The following is a 13299-nucleotide window of genomic DNA, read 5'->3' on the forward strand; positions in this document are numbered from 1 at the left end:
TGGAGAGGACAGGAGCTCCACAAGGAGAGCAACAGAATAAAAAAATCTGGGCACAGCGGTCTTTTCTGAGACTGATACTCCAACCAAGAACCATTCATGGATATAACCTAGAACACCTGCTCAGAGGTAGCCTGTGGCAGCTCAGTATCTAAATGGGTTCCCTAGTAAAGGAAACAGGGACTGTCTCTGATATGAACTCAGGGGCTAGCTCTTTGACCCCACCCATGAGAGGGGAGCATCCTTGCCAGGACAGAGGAGGACAATGCAGCCAGTTCTGATGAGACCTGATAAGGTAGGGTCAGGTGGAAGGGGAGGAGGACCTTCCCTATCAGTGGACTTGGAGAGTGGAATGGGAGGAGATGAGGGAAGGAGGGTGGGATTGGGAGGGAATGAGGGAGGTTGCTACAGCTGGGATACAAAATGAATAAACTGTAATTAATATAAAAAAATAAAAATGTAATTTAAAATTAAAAAGAAAATTATAAATATTAATAAATAAGTAATAATAATAAGTAATAATAAATAAATAATAATAAATAAGTAAATTATTATTTTGGTTTGTTATCATTCATGTGGAAAACTCAAAGGTTTGTGTGTGTGTATGTGCATGTGTTTATGTGTGTGTGTGGTGTGTTGAACAAAGACACCATTTCTGTGTACACACAAATGAAACCAGACTTTTTCATGTGCAGAGACTATTATTGAGGTGACAATCATGACATGACTGAACACAGATCAAAGTAATTTACTGAAACACATTTGAAAACAGTTTTCATTTTAGTTTTATTGAAGTGAGCAGTAATTTTTAAACTTTCTTAAAAGGCACCCAAGTATAATTATTTTGTGAACCAAAAATATACAAAACTGTACAGAATAAATAGTTCATAGAAATCTAGTGATAACCTTCTTGTAAAATAAAGCTACACTGTCCCTCTCCTGAGGCAACTCAAAACAATTACTGTAGCAGTGCCTTCTGCTATTTATCTATGGCATCTATCAGTGTATGTAAAAAATAATAATTTTACCATTCATTTTATACCTTTCAATTTCGTGCCACGAAAGACATGTTTGTCATTGTCATCCAGTTGTACAAATAATTAACACTATGAAAAGAATCAAACTTTCTAAGTGCTCTAATAATATATACATAGAATCTCAGTAGCATTTAAAAAATATCTCAAGAAGAGGAGACTGTTAAACACAAATGATATACCTTAGCTTCACAGCAGCTTTACATCAAGAAAATCCCCACAAAATGTGTAGATTAAGCTAACGTGTTCACTTATATATCTGACATGAACTATTTGTCATCTGTGTCTTAATTCAGAAAGCTTAGGAGTGGCATTTATTTATTCATCCCTTGTTGAAAATTCTGAATCATTAATGGACCATATAATTACAAAATTTACATTTTTCTTTACTATTGCCATTTCTAAATTTAAATTCCAATTCCCTTTTCATTTATGGTGAGAAAATTTCATATGTTTGGCAATGCAAATTTCTGACATATATGTTGGTTATGAATATATCCCTTACATACTATGTACATATATATTATACAGGTATATTCTTAACTGGTGAAATCCAATTTTATTCAGCCATGGACAAAATAGTCAAGAAAACTGGAGCTTTTTAGATGTTCAACTCATTAGGTACGCAAGAGAAATTTTCTGAATTCCTTTTAAACATAAGGAGAAATATTACTAAAATCCTTGCCTCAGTTATATGCAAGGATTTGTTTTATTTGAAACAGGATAAGTTGCCTTATGATAACGCCATGGCTTCCTCAATGATCCCTGAGTTTCACTTTCTTCTTTTATCTCCCATAGGATTACTGCTGTGCTGATTTCTGATTGATGGCAACCATGTAAGGCACTTATTTCCAAGATTTGGACTTAAGTCAGCTTTACAGCATTTCTGCAAAATCCCGTGAACAACCCCTCTATGTTTGCTGCTCTAAGACTTCTAAATAGTCAGGTTCAGCATGCAAGTTAGCTTTGAGCTCAAAATATTCATTTTTAGTCTGTTCCACCAACACCTTCCTTGGTCGTGAGTACATTAATGTTTCCATTAACTTCAGCTCCTCGTGGGCTCCAGGATAGCTCACCTCCACATCTGGCTGGAGTTGAGCAAGGTTTTTTCTTAGATACTCTGTGATGCCTAGTTGTTGAAGTTCTCTTTCTTTCTCCAAAATGTTCCTATATAATGAACTTGCATCTTGAAAGGATAGGAAATCCATTGATTGGTCTGTAGTTTTGTATTTCATATTTGAACCTGTAAGTGGTGAATGATTTTCCTGTTCTAACAGGCTCCTCTGAAGATGTTTTGCATCATTTCCCTCTTTATCATTCCTTTCTTCAACTTCTTCCAAATGTTTTGGACCAAAAGATGGACTTCTGTAGACATGAACCATGGGGCTCACCATATGCTGTTCATAGAGAGAGGAAGAAGGTCTTTCAGTTGTGTGGTGAGTTGTTTTATGACCATACATGCTGTACTGCAAGTGTACAGGACTGTTGTCTCTCATTTGCTCATCTACTTTTTTCTTTTTGTATCTTCTCCTGCGATGGAGGACAAGAACCACTATTCCTGCAGCACAGAATACAATAGTTATGAACACAATCAGAAGTCCTAAGATTAGAACCGATAGGGGTACAGCATCAGTGAGAGAACTTAAAATAGTACCAGCTGTATCAGTTGCCATTGTGGGAGATGTGACCATAATATAACTAGTCTGAGTTGGCAGCGAAGGGTTATTTACTAAGCCAGGGCAAAGAAGTTCACTGTTGAGGGCTTTTAACTCCTTTTTGTCAAGATGCCCTGGGGAAGTGCAGAGAATATCATCCGTCATTGTGTTCTTGCCAAGCTTGTGTAGCCATTGTTGCAATCCAACCAAGTCACAGGAGCAGTCCCAGGGGTTATCCTCAAGGTCAATCTGGATCAATAGGTCAAGATCATCTAAGATGTTACTTACAGGTAAATGCGTGAACTGGTTTGTTTTAAGATTTACTCTAGTTAGAGGAATACCTAAAAAAATATGTGGTGGTAAAACTTGGAGAAGGTTGTTATTTAAATAAAGAACTTTCAGTTTAGGCATTGGGTTGAAGGTCCCAGGTAATATTTCCTTTACTGCATTGTATTCAAGATACAAGTACTCAAGGCTGTGGAGACCAAGGAACATACCTTTATTTAGTTTAGTAAGATGATTGCCATTGAGATAGAGTTTCTGCAGTCCCGTTAGATTCATGAATGATCCTTCTTCAAGAATCTCAATACGATTGTTTCCCAAGTGAAGCATTTCCAAAGTGAAATATTCCATCAGGTCAGACTTCATTAAGGTATGGATGATATTACCTGCGAGAATCAGCTTTCTAGGATTATGTGGAGGAGGTTGTAGATCTGACAAACTTTCAATATTGCGCTCCTGACAGTGGATTAGAAGTCCTGATGGGGAGAGGACTTTGCAGTTGCAAGGAACAGGACAGTAAGGTACTGGAAACTGAGTGGATGGCTTTGTAAGGTAGGGTATCAAACCCGGTGCTTTGGTAGGTTGTTTTAAAATGGATATATTCTTGGTTGATAGGCGGCTGTCACTAGCTGAAGATGTTATGGCCAGCAAAGATCCTGATGGATCCTCATGTTCTTCATACAGTGGTGGAGAAGGACAAATAGATTCCTTTTTGAGGCGACTCAGTATGCTGCCTTTGAAAAGTGGAGGGCTGTTGCATACAACATCACCAATTATGGACTGTGGGGGCATGTTTTCTAACCAGTTTTTTAGGTGCAATAATTCACAATTGCACGCCCACTTATTGTCCTCCAACTGCAGATCCAATATCCGGCCAATGTGTTCTAAAAAACCAACATAAGGTAATGTTTGCAATTGATTTCCACGAAGATCTAGATGGGTTAGAGGAACAAATCGAAATATGTTCGGAGGAAGACTCTCAATAGCATTGTCATTTAAAATTAACACTTTCAGCCTGTTGAGCTTGCTGAAGGCACTTGGTTCAATTACTGTAATAAAGTTATTATCAGCCTGCAAGAATTCCAGGTTTTCCAAACCATGGAAGGTGTCCTCTTTGAGAATTTCCAGAGAATTGTGATTGATGTGAAGTTGTTTAAGAAGCCCAAGGCCATTAAATGCACCAGTCTCAATATCTGCAATGTTGTTAAATCCAAGGTGTATTGAAAGGGCATTGGTAAGCCCAGAAAAGTCATTTGTGTGAAGCATTGTCAAGCCATTATTTAATAAACTTAAGTGAAAAGGTCGTGATGGTGGCACAGTTATTTGGGATATTTTATTGATGCCTTTTTCTTCACAATTTATTAGCATTATGCCATCTTTCTCTTCACAATTGCAAAGAGTGTCACAAGAACCTCTGACTGAGGGCATTCCTGATTGGGACTGTAGAGATATACAAGCAAGAAGGGATGGATAAAGAAGATAAATCCACAGCTTCATGGTGTCCTATGATTGAAACTGAGTCTGTAAAAAGAAATGCAATAACAAGGTATTTTAATGGACAACAGCAGGGAGATGTGTCTCACAGGTTTTATTTTGTATACAAAGAAAATTACTGTGAAACTGCAAGTAGCCTGCTGTATCTATATTTTCTTCTAGCATTTGAGTTAATATTTACACTGAGTTGTTCACTTTAACTTATGTATTGCTCAAAATTTAAGACAATTAAAATTTATAATATTATTTCAGCACTTGTGATCACAAGTGCTAAAGATTCTGAAGGTTTTCATAGGCAAGAGACTGGCTTTCTGGCTAACTGGACACTCCATCATAGCTCAGAATTGAATATGTGAATATGACTTTACTGTTTTTCTCTTGGAGAAAATTTCCAGGAATGCCAGAGTGCTATATATAAATTATGTATAGAAATGCATTAGATAAAATAATATAGAGCACTGGGGATAAAAATTATGTGAAATGTGTATATAAATATATTTATATTTGTATGTACATATATGTTTTCATGGAGTCTGAATATAATTACTGATGCATAAACATATCTCTGTTTTAACTTGTATGGTTTTACAGAATATATGCAGGCTACTGAAAATTCACTTTAAAATATTAAGGAAGATTTCTTTAACTATATAATTAAACACAGTATTATAAAACGACTTAGTTTTGACTCTTCTTTCTGAGGCAGTTTTTGTAGGCATCTGAGTATCAAATGTGTATGCCTAAGAATATCCACATTTCCAAAAAGTCACACTTTATTTTGGACTTTTAGATGTGAGATACTTCCTGCTCCTTTACTATTTCACCATGAATGAAGTAAAGCTTAACCAATCAAAAAGAAAGCAATCTTTAACATGCATTTCAATATTCTATTAAAGAAAACCAAAATAATGACTTGTGTAAAGGTCTGACCAATACTTTGCAAAGGACACATTAAGCAGACTGTAAGACACTGAGTGTCATCCCACAGTTAAGCATTCAATTAGGCATGTATTTCTAAACAGTGAGATCTGAAATAAGCTGTACTCCTTTAAAAATGTTTTGGAATATGCCTTAGTTGTTTAAAAATGATAGATTAGGAAACCACTATGTGTCTCAATTCCCACAAAACTACAGGCATATCAGCAATCTTTAGGAACAATCATTTGAAATTATTGCAGTGACAAGAGAAACACATATAACTCTCTCTCTATATATGTGTGTATATAAAATTTCATTTCCTTAAATATTTGGTTATAAGCAGATAAATGATATTGAAAGACAAGCACCGTATCTCCCAACAATTAAGCATTACAATCTGATAAATGCTTTTAATTTTGTAAATAATATATACATAATAACTTTGATTATAATAAAATTTGCAATCAGATAAAATATCCCAGTTTTAGACAATTAGTAAACTTTGGTCCCTGAAAATACATTGTTTCTATGGAAAGTTACAGTGCAAAGTTTCTAGAAGGTAAAAGGCAACTGAAGGAACCAAGCAGTAGAAAGCCTTTGCCTGTCAAGGGAAAGTTAGGAGGCTTTACATTTCCACAGAGAGACCAACTAATTTTAAACAATTCTGAGGATTCTGCTCAGAACGAAGGAGCTTGTGTTGGAGCTTTCTGATTGCCTTGGCAGACAAGAAAAAAAGTCTAAGTAATTCATAAATCACTAACAAGGAGTTTGATTTATTTCATCAACTGCAGCATCCTGAGAGTACAGTAAATATTTTCCAGATGGTAACAGCTTATTTTTATCTTAAAAGCAATTTACACAATTCAAAATGTGCATGGAACAGTTTTTAATCTTTTCAGAAATGTACACAGTTTTCAAGAAAGGATTTTGTTGCTTATATCTAATATAATCATCTTAAAATGGTCAAAATTTCATTTGCATGCTTTCAAAAACTGCATAATACTACGACAGAACCATATAAAACTATCATACAAAGTTCAAAGCATTCCCTCATATTGTGCCCGTACTTGAAATTCAACTTTAGCATTTAATCATCCTCCAGAAAGCACACACTTTTAGTTTTTAATAAAAAAACCTGCATGTTTTAAAAGAAATAATGCCATATTATAGTATTTGCTTTTCCCTACAGCCAGCTGTTGAACTAAACTGGTTGCTCAGGAGAACAGGCATCTGCTACAGTGTTAGCTTGGCCAGTGAACAAAATGAAACTGAGTATCCTTTAAGGAAAAGATGAGGAAGAGAGGGGGAGAGAGAAAGAGAGAGAAAGAGAAAGAAAGACAGAGGTTCACTCAGTTCAAGATAGTACAAACATGAATATAAGAAAAAGCTGGAAACATTTGTCTTACCTGTAAAGCAGACACTTCCTGGCGCTATCTGAAATGCACAGCTGAAAGAGGTATCCAAAGTCAATCCGTTTCTTTATTTAAAAAGAACACAGGGACCACAGGACTACAGTGCACTTTCTCCTCAAATAGCACTGTTTGTCAAATCCCATAGCTCTCGAAAGTTAAAACATCTGCTCAAAGACAAAACACTGAGCACTTATTTTCATTGCAAGTATCGCAGGCAGAGCACACACTGGAGCATCCTGAAGCTGTAGTCCCCTTTCCCCCAATTAATATTCACGGCATACTTCACAGCTATGCTGACTTTGTTTCGCATATAGTTAACCATTGACAAGCTGCTGATCACAGTAAACAAACAAGATGTTTTGCTGGGGTTCTCACTCTTGCTTTCTGCGGTTGTAGATCCAGACTGCTGTATGGCTCTCCTGCCTCTCTTCTAGTCTTTCTAGTTAGCTCAGTTTGTTATTAGTCAGATTGCCAAGGACTGGGAGGTAGGCGTAAATAAAGAGACTTCTTGGCTTTTGACTCAGCCTTTAAGCCCTTCCCCATCAGAAGTGCTTTAATCTGCCAGTGTCATATAACACAGGAGACAGCTCCACCTTGGGACTGTTCAACTCCTCCTATTTCTGCCAATGGTCTTTGTACTGCTTTTGTACCAAATACAGAACAAAAGCATTTTGATGGAAATAATCACAAGTAGATTTAAATGCTTAGTAATGTATTTTGTTATGAAAGAGAGGTGAATAATGCAGTGTTGCAATCATTTCCTGCACAGCAGTGTACTGGAACACACACACACACACACAAAGTGACAAGCATGCTGCCCTCAGAATAGTTACTCCCTGTCATTTTGTGCCTGTTGGTTTTAGTTGAAATTGGTCAATAATTAAATTTTAAGATGCAAACACAAACTGCTTTCCTGAAGAACATGCTCTTTCACTCACCATTTAAAAAATAAATCAAAAGCTTTATGTGTGACTCAAGGTTTCAGGCTTCATTATTTTTTCCCCTAGAGCTAATTATTTATAATGAAGCTAAATATTAGGGGCTGCTGCTATTTTTTTAACTCAGTTTTTTGTTTATAATGGAATTGTAATTATTTTAAAAGGTATTTAAATAAATAAGATTATTTATATTGTTTTTAAGCTGTGTGTCATATCTCTAAGTATGAAATTGTATTATAGAAATTAAAATCAAGTAACTTATATAGTAATTGTGGCATTCTGATTTTAATTGTATTAGCTGATAAACAATATAGGTTTCTAAATAGTTCATATTTAAAAATTATTTGTTTCTTCAAACCTTGAAAGCTTTAAAATCTTCCTGCAAAATCCCAAACTTTAGATTTTCAGTTCTCCATTTGCTTGCTTAAAGAAATTATTTCATAACATTCCATATGTTGATCATTTTATTCTTAGTTGTATATATTAGATACCAACATTTATTTCTCCAAAAACATTCTGTTTAGGTTTACTCTTGCCTAAAGATTTCAGGGGAACACATATGTAACTTTAGGTCTCATTTCATAAAATTTCGCTAAGAAAATTTGATGATTCTTAAATCATCAAAAAAGAATAACAATTGACTTATTATTCAGTGCTTGTCAGCAGGTGGCTTTGTCTGTTTTAAATTGGGGGTAGTGCCAAGAGGGTAGAAAAAAAAAAGTGAGAAATAGGAGAATGAAAGAGACAGAGAATCACTGTCTCAGTTTGCACTGATGGATTAATTCCAACCTATTTAATAAGACAGACAGGGAGGTATAAATTAGGATTGTCATCAATCAAAAAATAAGACAGTGGCCAGATATGGTGGCATATACCTTTAATCCCAGCACATGAGAGGCAGAGGCAGGAAGATTTCAGTGAGGTCTAGGCCAGCCTGGTCTACAAAGTGAGTCAGTATTCAGTGTTCTGTTACACAAAGAAACTCTTTCTTGAATAACCAGAGAGAGAGAGAGAGAGAGAGAGAGAGAGAGAGAGAGAGAGAGAGAGAGAGAACAGAGTAACTCCAAACATCTTTTAAGAATATAATTTTCTCAGGGGGAAGGACCACAAGAAAAGGTCAAGTCTGTGACCAAATTTCTTCTGGACAACGGAAGTATGTACCCTGTACTTTGACACATTTACCCAGTTTTAGCCAATTTGAACATATGTCAGATTTCCAGCAGAAATTTTAAGTACTGTATCTTGAATGACTTAGCTATATATTATTACCTTAGTGCAGAATTACTGTTTAATTAACAAGAAAAGTGAAATGATGAGGCTTAAGATGCTGTAGGGTTGAGCGTGGGCTCAGGGGCAGAAGCTACTCCAGCATGAGTAAGGCCTTGGGGTTACTCCCAATGCTGAAACAAAATTCACTTGTTCTTCAACTTTCAGCTGGAACAACAAGAGGAATTATTTTTAGTACAATCTGTAACATTCAATGCAATAAAAAAATGCTAATGTTGATAACTTTTTCTAAATGTAATCTCAATGTTAACTAAATATAAGCCTTAGACCAGTCATAATACTAAAGTTGAAATCAAAGATTCATCAACAAACAGCATAATGTTTTCTTAACCTTCCCACGTGAAGATCATTACTCATTATCCTTGACCCATTAGCTCCAGGATGGGAGATACTCAGGAATTATTGTGAAATGCATATACACACACACACACATATATATGCCTGCCTAATCTTTGTCACTCTGTCTCTCCCTCCCTTTCCCCCCTCTGTCTCTCACAAATACATACATTTTAATATTCATTGTAACAATAACTTTGATTTCAGACAGGTAAGTATGACATAGATTTCTTTAAATAGAGTATATCATGCAACCAGAATAAAGGAGTCTATTTTTGGTAGTCCCTTTAGAGTAGTGGGAAATCAGATCATTAATTGTGTATTAAGATTTGTAATGCAGAATTGCATACTTTCCAGCTTTCATGTAGGAGACAAAAGACATATTAATTGCTAAAACTGAAAGTATAGATGGGCAAGAAATTTATAAATATATGTGCTACTAATGCATGACTATTAGATACATGGAAGGGAGATATAAAGCATGGAAAGAAGAAAGAGAGAAGAAAGAAAAAGAAAGACAAAAACAAAAGCAAAGTTGGTGTTGCTTAAGTGGTGTTTTCCAGCATTCATGAAGCCCTTCCTGTAGTTACAATACTGCATAAGATTCTGGAGAGACATCTTCACGGAATTATCTAGGTATGAATGACTGGGGTTCATGTTTTGGGGGAACTGTTTTAAATGTTAATTGGTATAGAAAGACTCAGCCTCTGCTGGGATGTTCCATAGGCATTCCTGACTGTATAAATGAAGAAAGCTCATGAGAGGTGGCAGCAAAAGCAACTCCTGTGAATATGGATAAACTGCTCCTGCCTTTGGACAGTCTCAACTTTCTGTCCCTGAAGTAACTAATTGTAAAATGAAATTTTAAGTAAAATAAAAGTGGTTTTCTACTAAGCTGCTTTTAGTGAAGGTGTTTTTTTATCACACCATCAGAAATGATTTTAGAATCTTGATACAGGGCTACATGAAAAATGTGAGAGGTGGGGTACTATGCTGACTAGCTTATATCAATTTGACTTGAACGAGTGTGTTTTGGGAAGTGATAAACTCATCTGAGAACATTTCCAGATTGGCCTGTGGGCAAGGCTGTGGTTCATTTGTTTAAATTAGTAATTGAGGTGAAAGGGCCCAGCCCATTGTGGGTGGTGCCACTCTTTGGTGGGTATTCCTGGGCTGTGTAAGGAAGCAGACTGAACAAGCAGTGAGGAGCAAGCTACTGAACAGCATTCTGTGGTCTTCGCATCAGCTCCTACCTCTATGTTCCTGTCTTGTGTTTCTAGTCTGACCACTGTGGACAATGGATTTTAAACTGAAATGGAAATTTTCCACCTCAAGTTGCTTTTAATCACAGTGTTTTTAGCACACAATTAGATAGCTAGCTAAGACAGACAGTAAAATTATAACCTCAGGGATATGGTTACCTACATAGTGAGTCAGAAGCCACAATGGGCTGGATGAGCACGTATCTCAATAAAATAAAATAGATTTATTCATTTATCACTGGACTAATTGTGCCTCAGAGAACTTGTGCACTGATTTTAGAGTAATGTTTAAATATTAAAGTGAACTATTTAGGACTAAGCTAAATTCTAAAATTTGAAGGATTGCAGAGAGACATATCTGAGTTTTTTGAGACAACATGGGATACAATTAAAAACTTTAGATGAAAATAAATTTTTAGTGATGCTCCGGGAATGAGAAGCTCAAATGTAGGTTGCAAAGATTTCATAGAGGTTTTGTCATTTGAAGCAAAATTTAAACATAGATCCTTAAATGTCAGTTTTAAGGACTAATAAAGAAATATTGAAAGAAATATTCAATCTAAATATTCAACATAGCTTTCATCTTGTTTTCTAAGCTCCATAGTACGTTTAACATTTATAAAAATGTTAATAAAATATACATAAATGCTAAGATTAAATGGATGCTAATGAAGTGATTTGTGGTTGCTTTGAAAAAGAACACTGACAATTGTAGATTGCATCTACACCTACATAAGGAGATACAGATTAGTTGCTGGCTGCTGAGAATAAGTAGTCATTCTTTAAAAATAATGACTTTATTAATTGCTAGGGTTTTATATGTATGTGGGTAGGGATCATGTGATGAAGACAAGATGATATTACCTGCTGGGTTATCCTATACCATCATGTAAGAATTTTATGAACATTGATAAATAAAATGTCTATCACTTGTTCAAATTACATTTTTCTTCAAATATTTTTATGTATGGCTTGAAATTAATTTATTTCATTAAAATCTTTAATCAACATGAAATAGTAATTTCTAACAACTTCAAAGCATAATGTGTACTTAAATATTTATTTTAACATCATATTTTACATATCATAAAACAATTTACATTACTAAAATGAAAATATTTTTAATAAAAATGAGTAAAGTTTGCCTAGGTACAAAATTTGAAAGTAAAATCTAAATGTAAAGTTAATCAAGGAATACACAGAAGGGAACAAACAATACTGCTTGGAGAGAGAGAGACCATTTTCTATGAGAATATAGTCCATGATAAACGTGACTTTCACTATACTCTGGTGAAAGTCCACACATCCAAAACTTTTTGATATGTGGGCAGCCCAAATTGGATTTGATGGCTTAAAATAAAATGACACATATTAGGGTGTGTAGGAAAATGAAGGGTTGAGAGTGCTTTGAGAAGGGTTGAGTTGGTCTTGGGGGGAGAAATGATAAAAATAAATTATATGAAATTCTCAATGAAGTAATAAAAATTATAAGAAAAATATTTGTTGAAGATGCTATCTTTTTTTTCCATTGTATCATTTTGGCTTCTTTGTCAAAAATTAAGTATCCGTAAGTGTGTGGGTTAATTTCTGAGCCTTCTATTTAACTTCATTGATCCACCATTCTGTTTCCATGCCAGTACCATGGAGTTTTTATTATTGTTGCTCTGTAGATCAGGGATAAAGATACCTCCAGACATTCTCTTTTTTGTATAGGATTGTTTTAGCAATTCTAGGTTTTTTGTTTTTCCATATGAAACTGAGAATTGCAGATTTCCTAGAACCCCTGTACAGATTTAGCCCATGGTAGCTGAGTTTCCAAGTTGGTTAAGGGGAACAGGAGCTGTCTCTGACATGAACTTAGTAGCTGGCTCTTTGATCACCTCTTTGTGAGACAGGTGGGGTCAGCCTTACTAGGCCACAGAGGAAGACAATGTAGCCAGTCCTGATGGAAGGGGAGGAGGACTTCCTCTATCAGTGGACTGGGAGATGGGCATGATGGGAGAAAAAGAAAGGAAGGGATAAGGGAGGGGGCTCAAAGCTGGGATACAAAGTGAATAAATGGTAATAAATATAAAGGAAAAAAGAAAAAAATGTATATTTAAAAATTATTTTATTTAGAGTATTTAGTCCTCAGCCTCCCTTCCAACCTCCCAACCCTATGTAAGAGAAAGAAGGTTAGTGGGGAGAGAGTGCCCCTTTATTTCTCCAGGCTGTTTAGGGTCAAGGGGTTCTTTTAGGTCTATAACAATCTCCATCAAGAGTCAATGCAGTCTCCTCCAAGCTGATGCTCCCCAAAGCATTTCTATCCATCTATCTGCTCCAAATTGCCACACCATCTGTCTCTGGTCTCTTCAAACTGCTATACATCTACATAATATAGCTGAGTTTCCAAAACAACAACAACAACAAAACAACAACAACTCAAAACTTTCATTACAGGACTAGACAATGTGAATGTAATTCTTACATGATAGTTGTCATGAGGAAGAGTTTGTCATGAGAACATAGAGTTGCAGCAGAAAGCAAAGTCAAGGCTGAGATGGCAAGTAAAATGGCAGGTGGTGAGGAGGCATCCAGAGTAACATAAATAGGTTAGAAGAGATGAATATCTGCCAGTTATAGAGCTTAAAGCTTGTTGAATAAATCTAATAGGTCTCTGTGTCATTATTTGGGAGCTAGGGCAG

General features: G+C 35.6%; 1 protein-coding gene across 1 annotated transcript; it reads right to left on the reverse strand.

Annotated features, from left to right (window-relative positions):
• Positions 1-568: 568 nt before the first annotated feature.
• Positions 569-7341, reverse strand: Slitrk6 (SLIT and NTRK like family member 6). The gene is made up of 2 exons (XM_021629332.2): positions 6787-7341; positions 569-4489 (listed from the first exon to the last, which is right to left on the reverse strand). The coding sequence occupies exon 2, from the start codon at positions 4463-4465 to the stop codon at positions 1943-1945; it is 2523 nt and encodes an 840-aa protein (XP_021485007.1). The 5' UTR covers positions 4466-4489; positions 6787-7341; the 3' UTR covers positions 569-1942.
• Positions 7342-13299: the final 5958 nt, after the last annotated feature.

This window comes from Meriones unguiculatus, chromosome 9, assembly GCF_030254825.1.
Source record: "Meriones unguiculatus strain TT.TT164.6M chromosome 9, Bangor_MerUng_6.1, whole genome shotgun sequence".
In the NCBI taxonomy this organism is placed as follows: domain Eukaryota; kingdom Metazoa; phylum Chordata; class Mammalia; order Rodentia; family Muridae; genus Meriones; species Meriones unguiculatus.

Excerpts from the sequence above, each read along its gene's own strand:
- Slitrk6 (XM_021629332.2), bottom strand. The coding sequence starts at position 4,465 with ATGAAGCTGTGGATTTATCTTCTTTATCCATCCCTTCTTGCTTGTATA.